This window comes from Hesperophylax consimilis, chromosome 9 (assembly GCF_061612785.1).
Source record: "Hesperophylax consimilis isolate HC1 chromosome 9, BYU_Hcon_1.0, whole genome shotgun sequence".
In the NCBI taxonomy this organism is placed as follows: Eukaryota; Metazoa; Arthropoda; class Insecta; order Trichoptera; family Limnephilidae; genus Hesperophylax; species Hesperophylax consimilis.
This window is the reverse complement of record NC_142844.1, coordinates 5204475-5231625: the sequence shown is the minus strand read 5'-3', so window position 1 is coordinate 5231625 and position 27151 is coordinate 5204475. Positions and strand designations below refer to the sequence as shown.

At 32.3% G+C, this 27151-nt stretch overlaps 2 protein-coding genes across 2 annotated transcripts in view; one reads left to right on the top strand and one right to left on the bottom strand.

Annotated features, from left to right (window-relative positions):
- The window catches only part of LOC149420833 (acyl-CoA Delta-9 desaturase-like), a 190219-nt gene that overhangs the window by 126279 nt on the left and 36789 nt on the right, over nucleotides 1-27151 (bottom strand). The gene's annotated exons all lie outside the window — the stretch shown is intronic.
- LOC149420834 (acyl-CoA Delta-9 desaturase-like) lies at nucleotides 836-26702 on the top strand. The gene is made up of 8 exons (XM_089635236.1): nucleotides 836-950; nucleotides 6863-7053; nucleotides 10559-10668; nucleotides 16425-16587; nucleotides 18743-18916; nucleotides 19532-19714; nucleotides 21674-21834; nucleotides 26043-26702. Exons 2-8 carry the CDS (start codon nucleotides 6878-6880, stop codon nucleotides 26219-26221), a joined length of 1146 nt encoding a protein of 381 aa, XP_089491362.1. The 5' UTR covers nucleotides 836-950; nucleotides 6863-6877; the 3' UTR covers nucleotides 26222-26702.

The following is a 27151-nucleotide window of genomic DNA, read 5'->3' as shown; positions in this document are numbered from 1 at the left end:
TTGTGTAATGTTTTTTTTAATAACGCTTTCATAAAAAGAAAGTAACAATTTATTTCCGTAAAAATAAACAGTACATGCACGGTTTACACCAACGCTTTACTGATGATTAACTGCAAAAGCAGTTAGTTTTTAAATAACAGTCATCTTAACAAATTTTCTTCTCGCAACACCTCCATTGCATAAGACCTCTTTATGTGCAATCAATTTACATATAATAGTGTATGACCGAATGAAATTTCAAGCCCCCGAATAAAACTAAGCATATCAAATGAAATCCAACTCAACACATATTATGTAAATATCTAATATGAAAAATTTTGAATTTTTTAGCATAATCGGGTATTTTATATAAATCGATAACTTTTCAAAAACATTATTTCTTACTGAAATCTATTTGATGCTGTGATTCTACAACTACCAAAGCTACTGGTTCCTAGGCTAAGTCCTAAAATATTATACATTATTCCTGGATTAATTAGTTAACAATAATATTCGATGCCGGGAGTTGCTAAATAAGATGTTAATTTAATGTACCAGCGCGTTCCATACGCTCTTCCATCATATTGAAAGTGGGTAAATGAAAAACAAACAATGAAAAAAATTCTTGCTTGAACAGACAATAATTTACTATCGACATGTACAAGCTTCGTACTTCAAAAGCAGCTTTAATTGTTTTTAATTTTACGTGAAAAAAGATGATTTAAATACTGTTTAAAAAATGTGACTACCCATTTCGTCGGTGGAGTTGTTGAACGAAAAGTTGATTGCGATCTTTGGAGTCTGCTTGAGTATATATTATATATGGCACATAATATATCTCTCAATAAGAGTGCCGACCGAATCGGGACACTCGTCAGTGCGGCTCTAACAGTCATACGGATAACTACAATATATCAATACATCAGTTCAAGTCAACAAGTGAGCTGAGATAGTTAACTGTTAAATATTAGGTACTTACCCAAAATATATAATTTTAAATTTTTTTAACGGTTTTAAATTCGTTCAGTGTCGTTTATGTTGTCTGTGTTGTGATTGTTTATATTAACAGTTTGTATTTTTTTAAATATGTTCGTAAATAGGCACTGGATTATTTTGACAGTGACCAATTTTTTTTTTTTTTTTTTTATTGGCAAATTTTGATACATACAGGTACATATATAAATTATATAAAATATAAGGCAGTAACAAAAAAAATCCCACAAAGGCGAAGCCTGTGCGTGGGCATTATAAGGTTTGTATTCAAAACAGTGGTGGTTACATTATCTATGGTTTAAATGAAAAAAGAAATATGAATAAAGAAAAAAATATATATAGTACATATAGTAATTTTTGCGTATTTAATAAAAAAACAGTTTAAAAAGAAGTTAGACTTTTTTTAATTTAGATGGTAACATATTATCATATTCGTAGTATAATTTATAGAAAAAATTCTCTCAATTCCAGATTTTATACGAGTTTAGGTTTTGGCACATCTTGATGGAATTCGGCAAGGAATTAAACAATTTTGGGCCAATATAGTTAATGTGTCTTTGGGCTAGCCTAGTTTTGCAGTGAGGCACTGTGTACATGCATATGTTGTGTCTCTGGCTAGAATGATTTGGATTTTTACAGAAATTATAAGGACGAGTGTATATAAATTTAAGACATTGGACAAAGTAAATCCGCCTTAGTTCCATAATGTCAGATAACATAAATTTTTAATTGTTGATAGTTTATAATATTTATGATATCCACGCAACGTTTTGTTTAGAAAAGCTTCTAAAAAATTTATATATATATGCGTATCTACGATCTGCAAGTCGGTGGAAAAAGTCAAGGGAAACCCTGGATGGACACGTTCGCGTGAAAAAATATGGTTTTCGCCTTTTTGGCCTAGCTAGCGAGAAGACATCTATTACCATAAAACAAAGACTATACTGTGCATCGATAATACACAACACCATAACTACTTTGAACCTTTATTTCTTTGCAGTTGAAATAAGGGAAAAATACCTTTTTATTAAAAAATATTTCAGCAGGTTTTAGAAACAAAAATTTAGGGTGACTTAATAAGTAGTATGTTCCAATACAAAATTATGCGACGTTCTATCCACTCTTCCTGCCCTAGTAGGAGCTGTTGTAGTGTTATATTTATTAGAAAGTAGGAAAATTTATTACAATGTAACTAAAAAGTTATATTAAGATATACTATCTTTTATGTGAAAGATACTTTCAATATTTTTTTAATATTTCACCGGGTTCGAGTCATAATACTTTATGAATCAACAAATTTAAAAAAAAATAGGTATAGCTTTATTGTTGGTCAATAATCAGAAACGAGGTACGTACATGCATTTAATTGTGTAAATCCTACGCAATTAAAGCGTGTTATTGAGTATTAGTTCACTCTTTAATAGTTAGTGTCCGGTGATTCACAAATAACCACTAAAGTCACAACTTTTAAGAAGTTTTTTTTTAAAACTTTATGAATTACCTCGCCAAAAACTTTTTTACACCTACACCACAGCCTTTTTTACAGTTTTTTTTTTAAAGACAGAACAGCCTTTTTTTAGAGCTACTTTTTTTAAATATAACAGGTTTTTTTGCTGCTACTTCTTTAAGACACAACAACTTTTTTTTTAGACAGAATGACCATTTTTTACAGATACTTTTTTAATACATAACAGCCGCGAAGGCCTCCGCGGGTTTAAATTCCGGCGTGCGCAAGTAAATTTTATTTGATTATTTGATGTTATTTCACAAAGTTCTCATTTTATATGTAATATGTAGTATATATGCGGCACATTCTAGAGCGGAAGATACTCTCAGTATCACCCTGGTGTATGACCACCATTCAGTATTGTAACGTTGCTTGAACTGGCTTTGGCCGTGTTAGATGATGAGATCTTAATACCCTGATACTTCCCCACCTTTCTCTTCCCCATCGTCTTCACCTCCCAACTACCTTCAGTCTCACAACATATTCCAAATACTGATGCCATGGCTTATTATCTCTAGACGGTTGGGAGTAGCTGTAACTCTTGTAAAGTTTCACATAAAAAAGCCTTTTTACAGCTATTTTTTAATAAACCACCGCCTTTTGCGGCCTTTTTGTAAGAATTCGCCATTTAAATGCACGTCAGTTTAAGTAAAGCATGCTGAAAACATATAATCTGCTTTTCTAATCGGATTATTATTTAAAAAAATTGTTTTAAGCATAAAACTATAATTTGGTACCTATTCTATATAACGTAATGCTAAATCGGGTTAAGGTCATTGATTTTCGTCAGAAGAGTTTTAGGTGCATATTTCTCAATACTTATTGACCAACGCAATTATATAATTTGCTTATCTTAGAAATGTAACACATCTATACACGGAAACTTTCTTTAAGTATTAACATATTACATAGCCAAATATTAGTACAGAATTTGATCATACATTTAACGTGTTGAGTGCCATAAATTTTATTTTCTTAAAATTTTCACGCTACTTGCATTAAAAATCTACACCAGACAAATTATTTTAGGTAACACCGGTTGAAATTCTTCCGACATTGCTTGACTTTTCTCTACTTTCTATCAATATAATATGCATGTATTTTATATATAAACCTTTTGGAAAAAAATCTTTAAATGATAGTGAAAACTCTATTAAAAATCCGTTGCATAGTATATTTAAAATCTTCATATAAATATAAGCAATTTATCAAACAAAGTTTTTATAATGATTCTTAACTATTTTTGATGTTTGACGTGACGTTGACATTCAGAAGCTTGGTCCACATTACGTATAGATTCCATAATGGAAGGTTCTGTAAATAATAAGAACCAAAGCATAAAATAATATATTCAAGTATCATTCAATGCGCAACTTGAAAACGTCTTAAAACATATTTTATTTATTTGTCTAAGCTATTTATCATGTGTACCTAACAAACACTCATAACTTATGTGTCTCCTAGTGACATAAGACGCATTTATTATGTTCAATACATTCGTATTGCAAGCAATTTACAACAAATGTGGTTTTCAACGAAGCAAACAAAGTATTCATTTGGTACTGTTAAACTTTTAAGGCGACATTAAAACGAATAAAGGAGGTTTGATCGATGCTCTAATTTTAAATATTTCTGATGAACGTATTGCTAAAATATTTCTGATGAACGTATTGCTAAAATATTTCTGATGAACGTATTGCTAAAATATTTCTGATGAACGTATTGCTAAAATATTTCTGATGAACGTATTGCTAAAATCTTTCTGATGAACGTATTGCTAAAATCTTTGATGTTTTTAGATAGATCCCTATGGATGTGAGTTATTTATTTTTAAGATTAATAAAAACATACCTCACAATCAAAATATTTTATGTAAAACGGTTTGAAAATTTTAAAAAACATTTTTCAACTATAAAGCTAGCAGTAAGAACCAGATGTAATTTTTTTAGACACTAAATTAGTAACTTCCCAAAGGACCTTTCAAGAAACTTTTAAGAATTTAGTAATACGTTCATCAGGAATAATTAAAATAAACACCACGAAAAGTTGCATTTTCTATGGCAAAATCGATCGTAGGTCCGTCCATTACGCTGAGCCGCGCCCTATATTGTTTTTACACGACTTCATCACTTTTTGTTAAGATTCCCACTTTATATAGATTTGATATGACAAATTCAACCGCAAGTCTCTCCAATACACCAGGACCGCGCGTCGCATAGTTTTGTGCGCGACTGTTTCACTTACGTCGTTAAGATTCTGGCTTTATTTTAGGGTATTGTCTCGTCTTATTGAAATAACTACAAAAACTAGCTTCAGTGCTTAGTCAATCTGATGTAGCAGAACTACATATAATATTTAGTAGAAAAATAGATATATTAGTTTTTATATTTACATCAGTTTGTACATGTGTAGTATAGATTTTTACTAAATATTATATGTAGTTCTGCTAAATATTATATGTAGCAGAACTACATATGATATTTAGTAGAAAAATAGATATATTAGTTTTTATATTTATATCAGTTTTTACATGTGTAGTATAAATTTTTAAAATGTTTGTGTTGACAAAGTTTACTTTGATATTTTTTCATACTTATCGTTTCTTAAATAATAAGATTTTATAGGTAGTCCCATTTCCTTAAAACAGAGTAGTCACCCGAACTGTCTTCATATTTACCTTGCTCTTCTTGGGAATATTAATGATTATTTATGGTTCAAATATTGTTCAATACACTGTCCGCCAAATGTCCATCCAAGTATCCATCTGGCCACTCATGTAATTTTTTTTTTCTCTTTGAAATATTTTTCGTTTGTATTTACGTTCGCTTCACTCAAATGTAAATTGTTAACCTCGATAGAGGCCTAGCTCTAGTGAGGTTGATTTTTTTGTGAAAAATTGTGATTTATGTAAAGCAATAAATAAATAATTAAAAATATCCAAAATAAACTTATTATAGATTTTCTCCTTGTGACAGAACCTATAATATAAAATATTGAAATTTATAAGAAAACTGTATAAAAACAAAATATATTTACGAAAGGCGTCCGAAAAAAATATATAACAAAAATTGTCAATCTGTTACATAAAAAAACTGTTCATAATATACATTTTTGGATATTTATGATTTGAGATTTTGCTGGCTGTTTTTTTATGTGAGTACTGCATAAGAGTCCCAACTGCTCCCGTCTAGAGCCATTGAGACTACAGTATCCCCAAAGGTAGTGAGGAAGACAAATAGATGGGGAGGAGGAAGGTGCTAAAGTATCTGTCTATTCAGATCTGGTAATCAAATAGGCTAAAGCCATTTCAAGCAAGGTTTCGATTCCAAAAGGTGGTCATTCACGAGGGTGATATTAAAAATATCTACCACTATGAAACGTGCAGAAAAAATTGATTAAATGAAGTTTTTTGTGCAAGCCGGATTTGAACCCATCACCTCCGGATTCGTGGCCGAGAATCGTAACCACTGAAAGCCAAGGAGGCCTTCTAAGCGAGACGTCACCACTTAATTATTTAACAAAATTACTATGACAATAATGCTCCCATGTAACATCAGAATTATGATGATATATTAAACATTTTTTTTCCCTTTTCTAAGATAACGGTTAAACATAAAAAATACGAAAGTGAGAAAAAGTTTTAAATTGTTTCAATAAATCATTATAACGGAATTCCACCATGAATATTGTCAGTATCAAAAATAGAAATATTGACAACGAAATCGTAAGATTAAAAAAAACTTGTACGAAATATGCAAAAGGCATAAAATAACTTGTTTAACACCAGTGTCAATGCCAGAATGCCTAAAATTCCGTGAATGTGTTTTATTACGTAACAGTGTTTGTTTAAGATTTACAATAATATATATTTTTTAAATGATAAACTAATTTTTTATAGACAAGGTTTTCTATGAATAGCATAAAGGGTAACAATTTATGACAAGCAGTAATTATTAGCCTGAAACAGCCATACAAACATAAAAAATCTTCCGGGAATTGAACCCGCAACCTTTTGATTGCCGGTCAGCTGCTCTACCAATTGAACCCGCAACCTTTTGATTGCCAGTCAGCTGCTCTACCAATTGAACCCGCAACCTTTTGATTGCCAGTCAGCTGCTCTACCAATTGAACCCGCAACCTTTTGACTGCCGGTCAGCCGCTCTACCAATTGAACCAGAAACCTTTTGACTGCCGGTCAGCTGGTCTACCAATTTAACCCGCAACCTTTTGATTGCCAGTCAGCTGCTCTACCAATTTAACCCGCAACCTTTTGATTGCCAGTCAGCTGCTCTACCAATTGAATTTTTTTCAATTGATATGGTTGTTTTGGGCTAATAATTACTGCTAGTAATAATTTGTTGACAATAATTATTTTTATTTCAGATTCAATAGTTAAAAATGGCTCCCCCAGGCATGATGATGGAGGCTGCCAACAATATGGTGATGTCGGAAGCTACCAGGCTAACAGAACAAGTCAAAAGACAACCCAAAGAAATCATCCCCGCTGCTGTAGTGTCTGCCCCACAAGAGTTCTCGGAGAAGAAAGAAAAAATCTACATCCACAAAAAATATACGTAAGTTTTATTTTTACTTATAAAACCTGTTTGTTTCTTACGTCTCATCCCACTGATTGAATCATTGTACCTATTTAGGTTTCATTAATTAATATCTAATTATTATATGCAGTTGCTCTCACGAACACAACCATAACAATTACTTATTTCAAATACCATTAAACTTTTAAATTTAAAAACTAGCCTTTTTGATTATTTAAATATCTTATAAGTCAGCCTTCATAACGAAGAGGATACTTTTGACTCCGGAGGTTTCGTGTTCGGATTGTATTCACACACGGAGAAAACTTACTGATATGAAATACTGTTAATTTATAAAAAAAAATCTGGTCAAATATTCGTTTTCCTGTTAAAAATGGGACTTCAGGCCTGTAACAAAAGAATCGAAAGAGTTCCTAACAAAGTATCAGTCAAAAGCGAATGTTTTATGAGGACGGCGGAACATACGTACATACTGATATTGTCGCATTCCGTCATGATTATGTATTAGGAAAAGAACACGTATTCACGATATATTCTGAATGACTTATATTTTATCAGGAAGTTGGCATGCTGTTACTTTTTAACTGGATAATTTTTCTCCGTACACAAAGCATATAATTGATTTAGAAAAACAATTATGTTTTTCACATTTTCTTATTTATTTTGTATATTTCAAGCATTGTTCATTTTGACCTTTTAGTGCACACTTTGGCATTCAATTTATTAGCGCATTCTTATCAATCTCTAGTCAAGACACTATTTTCAACTCTTGAAATATGTTTTTTAGTGAAATACGTTAACACCGATTGTATCCTTTCCCCGTTCTACGTAACGTTAACGTTTTTATCACAGAATTTCAACAATTCATCAAATTAAAAAGTTCACTTTTAAGTTCTGTGAAGACCCTTTACTATTATATTCAAGTCTTGTTATTACTTCAGTTTTGTGAAACAACTGGACCGCAATGATATAATAACTGAACTTCAAAGGAACTTGTACAGAACTTGAAAATAAATTTTAAATAAGATTGTTTAATCCTGTGAAACAACCCGTCCTATGCCATAAACATTTTTCCAAAATAATGCTCATTATGATATTTTTGAAATAATATATTGATATCTTATGCAATTTTGTTGTATAACTTCTTACTTATTGCCCGTACCCAATATTACTAAGCTAGTTCCAGGATGTCAACGACGTTCCTTATCTTTCTTCTCGCGCGTCTTGTTTGAAAACTTAAAAGACAGAAGATACTTAAACGATGACGTCACGTACGATTTTTCGCCAGAACTAGTACATAATTTATTGTTATGTAACTTAGTTAAAACTTCGTCTAAACATACGAACAAATGTACTAAGTTCAATGACAGGAATCGTAAGCCAAAAACAAAGTTCCTTTTTTTTAATACAGTTATTATTCATTATTACTATTATTTTTAACTGTAATCTAACTCTCTTCATAAAGTCTAATTAATCTATATTAGGGAGAGTCATTACTTTTCACACAAAGCAGATACGTTTTCGATGTAACAATATAATTTAAAATAAAACAATAAATGTCAATTATGTATACTGTCAAAAAAAAGCTCGAGTAGTAAAAAAAACCTGTAAATTATGAATTCGTAGAATCATAGACATGAAAAATAAATGTTTTTCAATAACATAAATTTGTCACAAAGCCGAGTTTCCTTTGAATAATTAAGAACATTGTAAAGCACAAAGCCTAGCCTTGTTACAGCTGTAGTGTGGCAATATTGTCGTATCAATAAGTTGCTTTGTGAATGGTGGACCCTTCTTTACTACTGCGGTTGAACAGAACCTTTTCATTTACAAATTTAACATAATTGTTGACACATTTGTGTTTTTTATACCTCAGTAGACATGTTTCTTTTTTCATGGAAGCACAATAGGTATATTTTATACTGCTCAAAGTTTTCGATGCAGCGTATTATGTGTGGTTGCATGAGTCACCAGTCACAAATATCCTACGTTTTATTTCAACAGGCACTGTATTTTAAATGACGGCGTCAAGAATCGAGAACCGATTTTAATATTGAATAACACTAGGTAAAATGTCAGCTTCTCATCACTACTGTTATTGTATTCTACCAAAGTGCAAAAATACATTCGCGACAGCATCTGATAAACAATGTTTCGGTGTTAAGAATTCGAACACTACGAAAAATTGCATCGTATTACGTCTAAACAAAAAACTGGTAATTTACACATCTTCGGATCTACCGGATCTGCCCTGATGATGGACACTGCAACGCTGTCCGAAACGTCGGCTAAAGAAGGAGTTAGCGCAACACGGCATAACACCCCAAAAACAAACAACAAAAAAAACTGGTGTTTATAATACACCGATCATGACGACTGTAATAATATGTATTTTTAAATCCTTGGATGCTAAAACCAATTCAGAAATACAATCGATATATTTGTAAAGAAAATTTCAAAAGTGAATTTTATAGCAAACGATGATTTTACGCAAGTGATAAGATGATGTTCTTACTAAGAAGGTTGCATTCCACGAAATTCCAGAATCAGTCAGTATTGTACAGAATAAAATAACCATCTCCGTGTCAACTCTGGGAAGATTATTTAAATGTCTCACGAATCTAACCGATGTCCGTGATTTTCCATCCAGTTTTTCTTATTTAGGTCCTAAATAATGTTTCAATTCTGCCAACAATGAAATTTTCGCAAACGAAACCTGAGTTTCATTGGATCAAGATCCGTACAAAACCACAACGAAATATTGACTTGCGGACTGAGTTCTGTGACTGGTGACGTCAGCATCAACAAATTCAGTTGTACCAAACAAACAGTGCGTTTTAATCGTATTATACTATACTTCTGATTTAATTATTATTTTTTTGATAAATTAATGTTTTAAAGACAAGATTTTATTTATGCATAGCACAAAGGATAACAATTATTTTTATAAGCAATAATTGTTCGCCTGAAACACTCATCCACATTGAAAAAATCTCCTGATAAAAAATACATGACGCCAACGGGACTCGAACCCGTGTAAAAAAAAAAAAAAAAAAAATGTAAAAAGCAGTAATTGTTGAATGAAACACTAGCATATATTGACTATTTTCTCGGGTAAGAAATAAGCCCCCATAGCTCAGTGGTCAGAGCTTTCGACCGGAAATCGAATGGACACGGGTTCGAGTCCCGTTGGCGTCATGTATTTTTTATCAGGAGATTTTTTCAATGTGGATGAGTGTTTCAGGCGAACAATTATTGCTTATAAAAATAATACTTCTGATTTACATAGTTTGTTTGTTGTTTCTTTTCGATTTAAGAATACCTTTGTTATAAATAATATGTTTACACAAATCATTCATTTTTACCAGTGGAATTTGCTTCCTTGATATTAATTTAATATTATTTTTAAATACTTTTGTAAATGTATTTTGCTGAAATACCCTTTCATAATGATGATCCACAATTTTACAACACTTTTCATTTGGTTTCTCAACTGACAAATTTATTACATGTATTTTTTCAGGTTTTCTTATAAATGGCTGAACATCTTTGTATATGCCTACATCCATTTGATTTTTGGATATTGCTTTTATGTCCATTGCTTTGCTGCCAAATGGCCAACAATTGCATTCAGTAAGTACTTCAACTTTCTTTCAACTATAATGTTTCTATACTCGTATATATTAAAATGAATGTTTATTTGTTTGTCACGTACGCGTTCCTATATCATTCTGATTGCGATGAAAACTTCAAAGTTTGTTCTTATTAGCGCCAGGAGTGTTTAGAGTAGTAGAAGAAGTCAGAGACGACTGATCGAGACTTAAGAGGAAGCTACAAGCCAAAAATGTATATATTCTTGGTATACCTAATATTGTAGGTAATAGGCATTAAAATCGCTTGACAAACGGAGTATAGAAACGTTCGATTTCAAGCACAAAACTGTTTTTTTATAATTTTGTAAATAATTTTATAAGAAAGCAAAAAAGTTAATCAAGTGAAACTGTCACCGATAATCTTAGCTATAATACTGTATTTTTTTAAGTTTTTTCCCATGCGTTCATACATTTCAATTGAAAAAATATTTATTTTAGAAGTTTAATTTATATTTTTAATTGAATAATTTATTTTTTATTGGTATTCTAAAAAAAAACTAACTAACTAACTAACCATCACGCCGTTTCCCCGCAGGGGTAGGCAGAGAGGACGGACCGCCAAACAACTCGGTCTTGGCACACTCCTTGCCTCATTCACATTCATACATCGTCTCATACATACTCTTCTATTGTTCTGACTCTTGACATGGCCCGACTCAAGTATCTGATTCACTTGGTCGTGCCATGTCTTCCTCGGGCGTCCCCGACTTCTGCTACCATTCACATTTGCATCGTATATTCTCCTTACACTCCTTTCTTCGCTCATTCGCTCTACATGCCCAAACCATCTAAGCGTCCAAAATTATTGGTATTCTACTTTAGCGAAACGATATTAAAACTTTCAATTTATCTAAAGCATATTTTTTGGTATTAATAACGTACACCAATTCGTTAAAAAGATTGATCAAAATAGTGATTTAGCACTAAGCTTCGCCTTAACACATTATCTCTGCACAGTAAAAAGATTCGGAATCGAATAAAAGTCGATGTAGTGTAGTTTTTTATTAGTAACAATTTGGTATAAGATAGACAAAGGTAGTCTTAGGAAGACATCAAATAATTATGTGTAGTAAAATGAGGCTTAAGAGATGAATGAAGAAAGGTGTGTTACGAAAGTGTGGGGGTATTTCACTATGTCGGGCTAAATATCTGACTAGCTAGCCGTTGGCTGGCTTTAAAGATTAGAATAACTTCGTTATTCAACGGCGACCGTTTCACCATTGTTGCCGAGTTTCCGGATAGATAACACTCGAAATAGTCTGGCAACATCGCAAAATGTTTGCAGTTACCCCATCTACTGCCACGCCTGTCATGCGTCACAGTCCGCACACCGCAAAGTGTGCATTTTTTTGGTTATGTTATGTTGATTATCAGGTCATTTTAGATAGATTCGTGTCGAATTAATACATTGTTTCTTATTTTGAACACAATCAAATAATTCAGGATGGATCATACAAGCATTCAAATTCATTCGAGCTCTTAAAACTCGTGGCCTTCGCATCGCCGCCCTTTCACCTGCTTCTGTAAATCAAAAACCTCGGTATCCATAATAATTCGCAACAAAATTCGACTCACTTCTCCGCTGTCAAACTCGGAATGTTTTGACGCCATCTTTGATTCGAGGAATAGCGCCTAACGTGAGGTTCGAGCACTGATTAGTCAAATCGAACTTTAACCCGAGCGTTAGCGTTATTCAGATATAGTTAAAACAAAAAAATTACTAATCCGCGGATTAGTGCTTAGTCAGAACATAATCAGAGATAGTGAAATACCCCCTGTATGTCGTGGAAGTGAACGGTAGAAGAAATCGAGGATGCTCGCGAAAGACATTTGAATGGAAAAAAATACTTACTATACAATTATATTTTTTCACTAGATTTCACAACCTCAAAACTCAACTAAGAGCAACGCCGGGTACACGTCAACTAGTGTAATGTACCTATAAATCGTACGATCATTTCATATTACCAAGTATCGTGAGAAACGAGATTGAAAGTTAAATAACTATCGTCATTTTTATACGCGCAGGTCTACTGCTTTGACAGGTGGTCTTCAGGGATCAAACTGGTTTCATTTCGTTTCTTTGTGGGTCCTGAATTTGATTTCACTGACTTTCTCCTTTATGTACAAACTTGAGGTCTTTCTTCAAGTTCTGTTATTATTTCAGTTACATCTGGCCCATAATGATGTGATAACAGAAATTGAATAGGACGTTCACAAAACTTTGAATTTGGCTCTGAAATTCGACAAAATGTTCAAATTCTGTGAATAACCCGTCCTAAGCGTTTTTCATGTCCACTTTTTAGTGTAATATTTAACGTTGTTATTATGGAGAATTTTCCGGAATGAATTACTTTCTTGTTGATTTTGAAACGATGATAATTGATACCATAATTAAATTGACTTTTCCATTTCGCATCTCTGCACTTACGTTCTTTCGTAGCTAATTAATTTATTTTCCTCTATGATCCTGCCGACAAACAACACAAACATAGAGAAAATATTTTTTCATTAAAAAAATATCACAAAAAATTTGTTTTATTATGAAACGATACCAAAAGTTAAGCCTGTTTCCGAAAGTACCCATGTACGGAATGATTTTTTTAAACTTTCAATCAAAACAGAATAGGGAATCACATAACTAAATAATGCTTATGTTTGGTGGCACATCGTCACAGTTTATTTTTAATTTTTTTGTTGAATATAATACTTCTGTTCAGTGTTTCAACAAGTATAAAGAACATAACTAAGTATCAACTAGATGAATGTTTTGCTTGTATCAACTGAAATCAATAAAATAATGTTATACTTGTATCAACTAAAATCGCTAGAAGAATTTTATACTTGTATCAACTGAAATCACTAGAAGAACGTTATACTTGTATCAACTGCAATCATTAGAAGAATGTTATACTTGTATCAACTGAAATCACTATAAATAATATTCTTAATGCTGGCCCATGTCACTTTACGATTCAATCTAGGACTTTTCATTCAACAAACCTAATAAAAAATATCAAGGCTACCAAAATACAAGAAAAACCGAGGTTCTACTAATAACCAGATTTAATTAATTTGAATTAAAAATCTATTTATGTGATAATATACCTTTCCATCTATGATATCCAATGTTTCTTAAACTACCGCCGCAGAATTCTGCAGTTCTCCCTAGCTATCAGTATTTTTAAAAGTTATTGCTCACTTTAATGATCGTTAGTTTATACATCTTTGACATTGAAATTTAAAAAGACCAAAAAAGTTTGAAGGATCTGCTCGGCTTCGCTCCATACCTTCGATTAAAAATATGCAGAAACTACAATAATACATTATGTTGTCTTGCCTTTGCCTTTTTAAATGTATGTTTCATTTTAATGGAATAACTTTTTTATTATCTTTTGAAGGTTAAATCCATCAATATATTGTTATTCATTAAATGAGAAGATAATGCTAATAAATTCAATTGAAACATGATACAAAACAGACTCAGAAACATTAAAAGGAAATGGTCGCAACTGGGAATCGAACCTAGGATCTGTGTTAGATATTTTGGCCTCAAATATTTATTTAAGTTTTTTTATGAAAAAAAAAACACTTTCCCTTTGATATGTGAGCTCGTGATTATTTAGACTAGGAATAAAACTTCGGTATACTGCATGAGAAAATTCACAACCGGTTAACGAATCAGAAAAAATCTTAACCTTTAGCAATTTTTGAGGTCATGTCCGAAGTTTCAATGGTATCAAAACTGAGAGAAATACAAATAATAATAATAATAGGCAGTAATACCAACTCTTGAATCAGTCATTTAATTAACTTGTTTATTCATCTTCGTCTTTTATAGCCTAATTTTACACGGCATTGAGTTTTAATATAGCATTTTTTTAAATTTCTTATTGTAATTGCGACATTATGCTAAAATATTTCATTTAATATACGTAAGATGTCCCATGTGAGCCATTATTTAAACTTCACAGTAGCTGCTAAAATATTACACTTTTTAAAATAGTAACCTTGAAAATAATAATTTGCTTACTTGCGGCTATATTATGCTACGCAAATCAATTTACAATTTAAGACCTCGTCAATACGTGCGATTTTTACACAATGAATTTTTTGCAATTGTGTAAATAAGTGCTGGACAGAATAGTGAAAAAAGAAAACACAAATTGTGTTCAGTGCTATTTTTCAAGCGGAGCGCACCGGAACAGCGTTCCGGAAGCTTCTCTCGCAACCGTTTTACTATGAAAAATGTATCGAATTCACTTCTCACATCATCTATGGCGAATCACGTTTCCAAAATGGGCGATATTCTTTTGTGATATCAAACGTACTCGGAGAAAAAAATTGTATTCAAAAATATTTCAATCTTATTAAGAATATCTTCAAATTATTTGTAATCCGGTTAAAAACGGGATTGCAGGCCTTTAACGAATGAATCTTTCGGTTTCCTAGTAAACTTTTAGTTAAATTCGAACGAATTTTCACTATGTGGGAGCACGTTTTCAGTAAAAATTTAATATTTTCGCATTTCGTCATTGTATATAATTAAGGTATTGTAATTCTGGTGCATGGACACATGTTCCAAAATATTATACTAAAAGTTTATGGGGAAACGGCCTGCAATCCCCTTGTTACCGGATTATTTGAAGAGATTTATAATAAATTGGCAATACTGTTTTCTTCGTGAAGAAAAAACGCTTTAATTGTCATTATTATGTGCTTTTATGTTAAATCTTAATTAGTATATATATAAGAATGTTATACTTGTATCAACCAAAATCACTAGAAAAAATATTCTTAATGTTGGCCAGTAGCACTTTTAAATTTAGTATAAATATATATAATTTAAAAAGGGTAACTTGAACTTCATTGTGAACTTCACTACGCAATTACTCCTGTTTTCCTGTATGCATATGCAAAATAGGATTTTGTCCGCCAAATTTTCTAACTCTGCAATAAACAGCTTGCGACCTGAGCGTCCATGTGATTTAATTACTCGTATAATAAAAGGAAAGGAAGTGTGCTTGTCATCACAAGGAGTCGCATTATTCAACGTCTTCGTTCTATTCTATCAAAATTCTATCAGTGCCCTACAATAAAGCAAATGACATTAATTACCAAACCATAATGAAATAAAATTAAATTTACGGAAACAGAAGCGTAAAGCGCCCTTGTGTTGATAATATTATAAAATTGTGTGCTTATTATCATTTTTCTTTTTGAATATTTTGTCTGTTTTGTATGTACGTTATAAAGATTAATATACATTACGTTCTAGTGACAAATTATATTATCAAACTAGGCTCAAACCCAAATCAATATATCATTAACAGATTTAAAGTAATTTCAACCCTAATAATTGCAAATATATCATGCTTCATAAGGGTCTGTAATAAGACTTCTTCACGAAATCAGCGTTCCAGAACCCGACCAATTACCAAAATAGCACTGGTCATTAAGACCCATCAACTCAGATTTTCCTCTTATCTTGGGAGCTAGCAATTATAACTTAATACTGTTTGATATTAGTTTAATTAATCAATTGGTAGAGCACCTGAAGGTAGTCAAAAGGCTGCGTGTTCTCGGAAGATTTTTTCATTTCATAAAGGTGTTTCAGGCTAATAATGCATAAAAATAATATGTCATCCTTTGTACTGTGCATATAAAACCTTCGTCTCTTAAACATTAGTTAATCATTCAAAATAATTATAATGTTTTGTTTTATGATAATTATAGCTTGGTTATATGGCCTTTTCGCCGGCATGGGAGTAACAGCAGGTTCCCACAGGCTGTGGTCCCACAAAGCCTACAAGGCTGTATGGCAGCTGAGACTGATCTTGGTGGTGGCGCATGCTATCGCCAACCAAGGTGATATTCGCAAATGGATCAGAGACCACAGGTAAAAAACAAACGACTCATATGTCACAACCTGTAACCGATTTCATAGCACTCAAATAATGTCATTAGCCTAGCGAAAGAAAAATATACTCAAAGTCTGTGACAGTGGTGACCAAACTCAATAAGCAAGATTTCACGCTAGCTTTATTGAGAAACTTTTAACGAAAGTCAAAATATTAAACACTACTACAAATGTCCTGAAAATGGTCCACCATTATATTAAAAAAATTAAAAGTTGTAAGCTGTGCCTGCAAAGGATTCAACCCCATTTTTCGATGCGAACCGAACGTTATCGGTATAAAATATTTGACATATACACATAACTTTTTATTAAAATAAATCACAGTAATATATTCTTCAGAAATAAAATTTTAAAGCATTTTTTAAACTATACGGTTCAAAACTACGCTTAGGTGTGGGTAGGTTCTTTTTTATTGCCAATTAGTATTTACACAAATATGTAACCCACTTTCTAAAAATGTTAAATGGTATTAAACAAATAAACAAGTACTTTTAATTTTGGGAATAACTGAATGAGTAAAACCTTAAATTGTAATATGTAAAATTATTTTTATTTTTTTTAATATGCTTGTTGCTTATGGTTCTATCTGCATATTTAGGTATGTTCTAAAATGGTAAATATACGTCATATTTGCCTTTAAAATATGTTAAACTAAAATTCTCTACACAAGATTCAATCTCAAAATCAGAAATCGGTAAACCGATTATGAAAAAATTGTCTTTGCAAATTTTGACACCTCATATCTCAGAATAAGATAAAATGAAATTAGAATGTACCCTGTTTAACCAAAACCTCCTGGATCACAAGGCTGGGATACTGAATCAAATCAGCCTCCTAACTTGTATGGGATTTTACAAAAAAAAAGGTTAAAGTTAAAATATTTTGAAAAAATAAAGATTAAAGACAAAAGATTTTGTAAAATCCCATACAAGTTACGAGGCTGCTTTGAATGAGTGTCCCGGTCTTGTGATCTAGGAAGTTTTCGTTTAACTGAGGTGAAGATCAACATTTTAATGACTTAAATCTTCAATATTTACCAAAAATTCAAAATATTCTATCTGTTTTTCTCTGTTATATATATTAAAAATATTAAATTCAGTTGTAGGGGACAACCTCAATCACTCGTTGTTCAAGTAGAAAAATGTAAAAAAGCATGCTTTTGGTCGACAGTTTGACGACCGCTGTTCTAGGATTAACAACGGGAAACATACTTGACCCACTATTATACAAAAAGCCCCGTACAATACTGACATAATTATTTGTATCTATTCAGAACTCTATTTAAAAAAACTCTCTTATAAAAATATGTTAATCGATAAGAAGACAGGCGTAACCAGCTTCGAATTTGCATACATTAATGATTAATATCAAACCTATCGATATTAAGACCTGGTGGTAACATCATGTCGTTAACAATAACTGATCAAGATGCTTGCAACATTCAAAGAATGCTAAATATTTGAGAAGGAACTTACTATATATTTTTTTTAATTTCAATTAATGTAAACTTTTTAGAGCTCATATTAATCATTGAAGCTTCGTTATTTTTTTGTATTAGCTACACACAGGAGGCATCTTTTAAGATGCTGTGTGAAGGGTCTTTTTAAGGAATGGAAATTTTGGAAAGAAAATAGGTATGAGGGGTGGTTAGGAAACGGGAGGTCAGTGAGTCCAGGAGTGACGGACGTTTGAATCCATCCCTCCCACTTTGGAGCAAGGCAATATTTCAAATGAGTTTTCATGGACAGGTCAAAGTTTTTCCCTCAAACAGTCTCTTCTGATCCGTCCTGCTACGCAGCTGGTGCAAACACATCCGTCGCTAAGACCCGGACAAATCGTACCCCATGAACCCGGGCAAGTCCTGCTAAGTCACCAAACGTAGCGAACCACTTGGGGTGACCTACGGCAGAGGTTTGATTATCCAATAAATGGTTCTGGAGGCGGCGGACCCATACCCGCCTCCTAAATTAAATGTTATGAAACTGTGTGACCGAGATTCAAACTTTGATTCGCTCGTTTGCAGGATATCCCGGTTATCCAAATCCACCACCGAACTTCTCTTCAATTATGTTCATTAAATACATTTTTTTTAATCCTTAATAGCTTTTTTTCAATTGCTTGTTTTTATTTTCAGAACACACCATAAGTTCAGTGAAAGCGATGCTGATCCTCAGAACTCTTTAAGGGGATTTTTCTACGCCCATATCGGTTGGTTACTAATTACCAAGCATCCCGATGTACTGGAGAAAGGAAAGACCATTAGCATGGCCGACATCGAGAGTGATTCAATCGTTATGTGGCAGACGAAGTAAGTATAAACGAATACGAAATATTTTTTATAATCAGGAGCCTGCTATGAGAGAATAATTGAAAAATACGAAACAAAGAATGTGGCTTGTTATCTTTTGTTCAAGATGCATGGTGGAAATGGTAGCATAATTTTAAAAGATAATTGCGTTACCTAAAAAGATCTCCAAGTTTTATGACCTGTTTGATATTTTCTACTGGTTCATATATCATACAAACGTACTTTCTATTCTTGTCATGTAATTTTTTAATGAGACCCAATACGGTCACAATGGATCTTTCCAAGGCATTTGAACATGTTTGGCACCGAGGTCTTGTCAAAAGCTACCCTATTACGTAGTAACTTCTCATAGCCTTGTGTACGTGGGTTGCCAATTTTTGTTATGGTTAGGTCGGTTCAGAGGATTGCTGACGGTTTCACCTCTTCTTCACATTCAATAAATTCTGGCGTCCCACAGGGATCGGTTTTATTTCCGACTTTGTTTCTGTTGCGCAACAGTGGCTTTGTGTCATGTGTACCAATTCATTACTAGGCGGATGTCAATAATATTTCAATATGCAATAATCAGCAAGCAGTCTTAGGGAATTCATCCAATATCTTTTATGTGTTTTTCAGGTACTACAATATCATCGCGCCCTTGGTATGTTTCATTCTGCCAACCATTATCCCCTGGTACTTCTGGGGTGAAGTTCTCACCGTGTCTTGGTACTGCTGCTGCATGAGGTACGCCATCACTTCAAATGCTACCTGGTTCATCAATAGTGGAGCCCACGCCTTTGGAATGAGGCCTTATGACAAGTATGCAAAAGTACCCATTTTAATATAATATATTCTAATACTTAAACACAACTAATTAAGAACGATATGCACTAGAAAAGATGTTTCTTGTGTGATGCGAATGATGTCATAAAAAATCATATTTGTATTGAAATGCCGGCACGACCTAGCCTTTGTGACGTTGACAAGCTTTTGACAAGGTGTCAAGGACATCACCATTAACGGTTCCTAGGCAGAAACCGTGCAATAGTGAGTCATTGTGTAACACCGCATGAAAAATCGATATAATAACTATTTACCTCACCAGAAAACTCTGCCTTAGATAGAGTATATTGTGTATGATGTATGTGATGTCGTAAGAAAGCCGTATATAAATTTACATGCATGCATAGATCCAAACACATTCGACTAGCTTTAAGGTATGTTAGGTATGAAGGCCGTCGTTAGTAAGAATCTGACGAATATAGCGGTAACTTTATTTAAATTTTTCACCATATTTCTATCATCGTTGCATGAGAAGAAGCGTATTGTGTGAGATCTCTTGTTTTATCGTGGTAAAAGAAGCATATACACCAATAACTCAATATTTGTACTAGTTTTTGGCGTAAGGCTGCTTTAAGTATAAAATGTGTGCAGTGACGATTCAAATATTTAACAATTATTGTATAACACGTATTCTTAGATTCTAAGCCATCAACGCAACCCAGACTTCGAACATTAAATTGTCTTATTTCTTGATGTCTTTAATTTTAAGTGTCAAAGACGAATATCCAAAAAGAATGCCTTGTCGACTTGTTCTTTTTATCACGATATGCACTAAGGTGCACGTACGTCATTCATGCGTGATTGTCCGCCCACCACGCTCGTTCGAGGCAGTTCTCAACTAACGACAACAAAAAATTGTAGTCAAAAGAGCAAACGAAATCGGTTGTAACTGTAATATTATTTCGAGCCTTTGCGTTAGTGTTCAACTATTGCTTGAAATTTGATTGCACTTGTCTAAGTCATGCATCGAACGCCTCTTAAGTCAGAACGGAGCTTGTTTGGCAAAAATTAGATATTAAATTGAAAGTGTTTTTACCAACTGGAATATCATTAAGTTTTATCACTACAATAGTTCATCCTTGACACTGTAAAATTAGTTTTTCTAGATTTATATGTCCTCGTGGTGTACAATTTTAGAATGCTGTTGATAATAAAATTACGCTCGTGTCACGGCCATTATTTTGTTTATGTTACCTCTTTGTGGTATTTGATTACTTATGCAAACATAACAGCTTTAATTATTATAATTTTAGACCGAAATTCTTGAAAACGTATTTTATCTAAAATACTTTATCAAGAATTGTGAATAAATGTTTTAATTTTGACTCTTCACACCATCTCTGAACCTTCTAAAGTTGTAGCAATAGCTGTGAATTATCGTTTCCACATAACTTGGAATCTGTATAGAATCCAATTATTGCGAAATTAATCGTAAGGTATACAAGATGTAACTACATGAGATGTTAAACTGTACATTCGTTTTGGGAGAACACTTTAAAAAAATCCTAACTTAGTAATTTTATAGAAGACCATCTCAATTTGAGGATTCAATAATTCTTCTTTATAATACACAAGAAGTCGGCAGAGTTACTTCGCTTTCGTGTATTTATGGGGTTCATCTTAAATTCAATCAATTCTTATTGTTCGTGCTTAGATACAATATGTGTGTCTTAAGTTATTTAAAGTTATGTCATACTGTCGAATTGTAAGTTTTCAATACAAAGTGCATTTTCTTAAATAAATTAATGTCTAATTAAATCCGGCCGTCTCCAATCCACAGATATTCTCAATTTCAGACAAGTTTATAATAAGTAATATTTAGAGATAAGGATCGCTTGCCAACTGTTGGAGACCACTATTAAGGTTGTTAGTCACAGTCAAATCAATACAATTGTCACTCTTTAAATGTTATCAATTGGTAGTTTTGTTATACAGAAATGAAGCTGGAACGGAGAACATAATTTTCAATTTTATCACCGTGGGCGAGGGCTGGCACAACTACCACCATTCCTTCCCTTGGGACTACTCATCCTCTGAGATAGGAGTGAAACAATTCAACCTCACCACGAGATTCATTGACACTTTCTGTGCCATCGGTAAGTTTAATTTATAATCCTATTTCTAAAAGGCTTTTATTCTCTCATACTTTAACATTTAAATCTGAAATAAAAAGCTGGATACTTAACATAGGAAGATCTGAAATAGAAAATTTACTGACATCAAACACAGACTAAAACAGAATCAACTGAACTATACCAAAAAACATTTCATATATATAACTATACCAAAAAACACTTCATATATTAATATATATAAAAAAAACATCTTACTTATTTTAAAATTATTAAAAAAATATATATATATATATTTCATGATATTTGTTCATAATTAAATTTATTAGTAACTTTGATGTAATATTAATTTTCTTATAATTAAATTATACATAAGTAAATGAAATCCTCAGCACGGGAGATCCCAGTGAGGATATCATTATATCTATTTGTTACACAAAAAAAAAGATAATAAAACACATAATAGCAATCAGTTTGGTTTCAGAGAGAATATAGGAACAAGTGATGCAGTGTTGAGGGTATTGTCCAAAGTCATTAGTGCGTTAGACTATGGAAACAAAGCTTTGGCTGTGTTCTTAGATCTATCAAAGGCATTTGATACGGTGTCCCATGGATTACTCCTCAAAAAATTATCTTCTCTTGGCATTCATAATACAGCACTAGGCTGGTTCACATCCTATCTAAGTGATAGAACGCAACAAGTAGAGATAAATAATCATTTAAGCAATAGCAAACCAATCTCTTTTGGGGTTCCGCAAGGTAGTGTGCTTGGACCAATATTGTTTTTAATCTACATTAATGATTTGTGTAATTTAGATATTCCAGGTAACATTGTTAGTTTTGCAGACGATACTGCTTTAATATTTGAGGGTAAAACCTGGAGAGATGCTTTTAACAAATGTGACTTAGGATTAAGAGCAGTAAAGAGTTGGCTGAATAATAACATCTTAACTTTGAATACAATAAAAACTAAATATGTGACATTTAGTATATCATCAAAAAGTCAGCCTTCTGGCACTCATAATCTAATTATACATAATTGTCTGCTAAATTGTAATTGCCAACCCTTGGAAAGTGTAGATTGTATCATGTATCTAGGTGTAAAGATTGATAAATTTTTAAGATGGAATGACCATATCGATATGTTAACAAAAAATATCAGGAGACTTACATTTATTTTTAAAGAACTGCGACACATATTGGACAAAGAGAAATTAAAAACTGTCTATTTTGCCTTAGTCCAATCTCGACTTTCTTATAACACAATGTTTGCGGGGGGTTTTTTAATCAATCTACGCCGTAAAGCGGGCAATTTTTATCATGTTCGCGCGCAAAATTCCGTTTCGTGTAAAATAGCTATAACTTCTGAACTATTGATCAAATTTAAATAAAATTTTCAGTATTTTACCTTATTCAAATTTCTTTATTATGATCTGGTCACAATTTTTTTTATATTTTTGAAGAAACAATTACGATATATAAGTTTAAATTTTTAAAAATTGAAAAAACTGCGCTTTTGTCGTATTGTCTATTTAGTCATTTTATGCACATTCAACATAGTATATATATTTTTTTAAATACACACCACTAAACACTAATATTGTTTGAAAGTATGAAATCGTTGGAAACAATTCCCTTCATGTAAAGGTCTATCATAGAATTTACACATGTACCGGGTTTCGCTAAGTATTTTGTGTACCGCGCACACACGACATCGCTTTCGCAGATTCTTATTTTTACCAGGGCCTTCAATCTTTTCCAATATATATTTTCGCATATCCATCGATAGTCTTCCTGGAGGATCAGATTTTGAAGATTTTTTTCGGATACCAGATGTTGATGGTGTTGGTTCCGGGTCTTGACTATTATCTGACGAAATCTGATCAGCCACCCAGTGCTCTGCGATTTCCTTAAAAAAATGTTTATATTTTATTTTCCTTTCTTTTACGGAGTTGTACACAACAAATCAGTTGAATAATGCACAATTTATTATATACATCGCTAGCCTTTTTGTCCATTTGGTGGTTTTTCGTAAAATAGAATAATACGAAAGATATTGGTCTGCTAGGTCTATTGGCCTTTCATATATTTATTGTAATCGATTATCATTACCGTAGTCCATTTTAAAGGGTATTTTTTATGAAATAATATCCCTTTTTATGTAACAAATATGTAACAAATAAATTTTCGAGCACAGCACACAAATACTTTGTACGAAATTTTTAAAGCCGAATGTAGACAGAAAATAAAATAGAGAACGTCTTGAACGAAACAATATCGCTTTAACACTGAAGAAATATAAAGATTTAAAAAAAAAACGAAACATTAATCTTACAGTTATTTTATTTCAAGTGCATGTTTTATGACCACAGTCGGCCGGCCACCCGACCCAATTCCACGAATTTCCAGGTACCTAGTACACGTGTCACGAGAGCTGACGCATAATTTTTACTTCACAGAGTAACCAACATCATACGTTACTCGTAATATATTGTTACTCTAAGTGTACCTACAACGCATTTTGGCGTCTCCCGCGCTTTACCAATAGTGTAGAAATACGAAAAACGCTTTTGAGCGTCTCCCGCTCTCTACCAACAGTACGCAAAAGACGCTTTTAAGCGTCTCCCGCAAACAATGTGATAACATAGTATGCTGGGGATCATGTCTAAAGTCCAATGTTGAACCACTAAATATTACTCAAAAATTGATCCTTAAAGTAATGTACAAAAAAAAATTCTGTTATCCATCCAAACTACTTTATAAGGAATGTAATGTTATGTGTATAAAACAGCTATATATCACTCAAATACTTTGTCGATTTTTTATCAATATTAAATTTGCTGAAAGAACACAACAAATGCGGACAACTAGAATTAGCTCTACATTGAACTTTGTGGCTGTGCATACTAAAACTTCTTTTGGTCAAAGAAATTATTTACATCAGGCACCAATTATGTTTAATATTCTTCCAAATCATATTAAGTCTACCAATTCCTTAGTTAAATTTAAAAAATTAATTAAGATTTTTGTATTGACAGACAATTGTCTTAATATTTTTTCATCCTTGTCCTTTCTTAAATAATAAGATTTTATATAAGTCCCATTTACTAAAAACTGAATGTCACCCTATCTGTCTTTATTATTTACTTTGCTTCTTCTTTTGAATAATGATTAGTTATGGTTCAAATATTGTTACAATATACTGTCAAATTACCCATCTGGTAACACATCTAATACTTATTTTTTTCTTTAATTTTGAAATATTTTGTGTTTGTATGTAGAATTAATTTATGTTTGTGATTACTCTTATGTTTGCTTCACTATAGTGTAAATTGTTAACCTCGATACAGGCTCAGTCCTAGTGAGGTTGATTTTTATGCGAAAAAAAAAGTGTTTTATGGATAGTGAGATGCAATAAATAAATAAAATAAATATTATTATTATAAACAATAGAAAGAAAGGACTTACAACCGGCACCTCTTCCCACCGTGCTTTACGTCTATATGAGTATTCTCAAATTCAAACGCCTAACCTGGGTGGGGAAATCAACCAGAACCAACTTTCAACCACCCTCAACTAACCTCCCTCCTCTCCATCTCCTTCATACCCCTATCCCCTTCAACCACACAATAATGGTGTATATCATAGTCCCACTGGCTACGGGCAGTTAGGAATCGATGAAAGTGAAAAATGATGGGGCCCTTGAACCAAGAAAATATATACTACATACATAATAACACACGTTTTATCTGAAATGCAGTTCTAATTTCATGGTCAGTTTGGTAGATGTTTTATCTTTTTTTATAAATTCATTGATTTTCAAGGTTGTTCAGATTCAGTTGATCGTATTGACAAGGAAAACTTGAATAAAATATTTAAATTAATTTGTATACCATGCAAAGCATAAGACTATGTAACTATTCCATTCTAGTAATAATAACAAATTTTCAACATTATTCCGCTATTCATGAAGTGCAAATAAATTTCACCCTACTACGGGCATCTTCAGAAATGTATTTGAAACTTTATAAAATGTGATTAGTTATTTAAGAATGTACTTCCACCGCCGAATCGTCGACTAATTTTGGAGGTACCCAGTTTATGGAATGTACTTATTTAATTTAGTCCAATATTTTCCTATTTTTAATATTTCCTACATCCATTGAAATCCACCACGAATTACTAACAGTTTAAAATAAAGAAATACTAATGTGTTCTCTGTTTGTTTCAAGGTTGGGCATCTGACAGGAAGAAAGTACCATTGGAAATAGTCAAAAGAAGAATATTAAGAGCTGGAGATGGAAGCCATCGCTTTTCCAAGGAAAAGGATCAGGAACATTTCTGGGGCTGGGGAGACAAGGACATGCTGTTGGACGAAAGCGAATATGCGGAAGTCGTCAACACACGCTGAAATTTTTCTTAACTACTCGTGTTTTGCGTTATAGAACAAAAAAGCCTGGTTGTGGGTAAGGAATGGATATCAAATACGATATAGCTTAGCTAATCAATATATTTATTTACCGTACTGAAAGATTTAATCTACTTGTTCCATGCCTACTGTGAGAAAATTACTCGAGTGTAATGATAGTATTCAACGTTAAAATAGTTATTTAATAACGGATTCAATACAGATCCTTGTTGAACGCCTGAACGATAGTTTCCCAAGTACCAGATCTGCTGTTTACTGCTCTGATTTATGGTGTAGGATACTAACCAATGTAGAAAATAAGTTAATTTATACTTGTAAGTACCTATGTAAATATAATGTTTTTATAGGTTAGGTCTTGTCATTTTGTGATTTTTTTTAAATTTTGATTATATTTAATTTTATTTGATTGGTGACGTCTGTTACTAATTAATTTTTAAATAAAACTGTACTTTTAATGTGTTAATCTTGTTTTATTATATACAAACTTTAAATGGGACAATATTGCAATCAACGTCAGATAGATATAATTTTAGACAGTCGAGATCCAAAACTGAAGGTGGTCAACTAATATAATACTTGATTTCAAGAGAAAGATATGTTAGGCTAACGACTGTCAGAAATTTATTGGATGTAATGTAATTTATTCGATGCGTCGTTGAATTTTTTTTATGTGAACAAGAATTCGTTATCAGAGAAATCCTGACTAACCAAGAATTTAGTTTTTTGTTTTCAGCGTATAGATTTTATTTCAGGTGTTTTGAATTTATTTAAAACCAAGCTAGACAAGCCTGAGTTATGGCAGTTAGATTTTAAACACTAAATATTATAGATACATACCTTAAATTAAAGAATTATATATATATATATATATATTCTTAAAAAAATCGTTGTAATTTACAAGCTGAAAAAGAT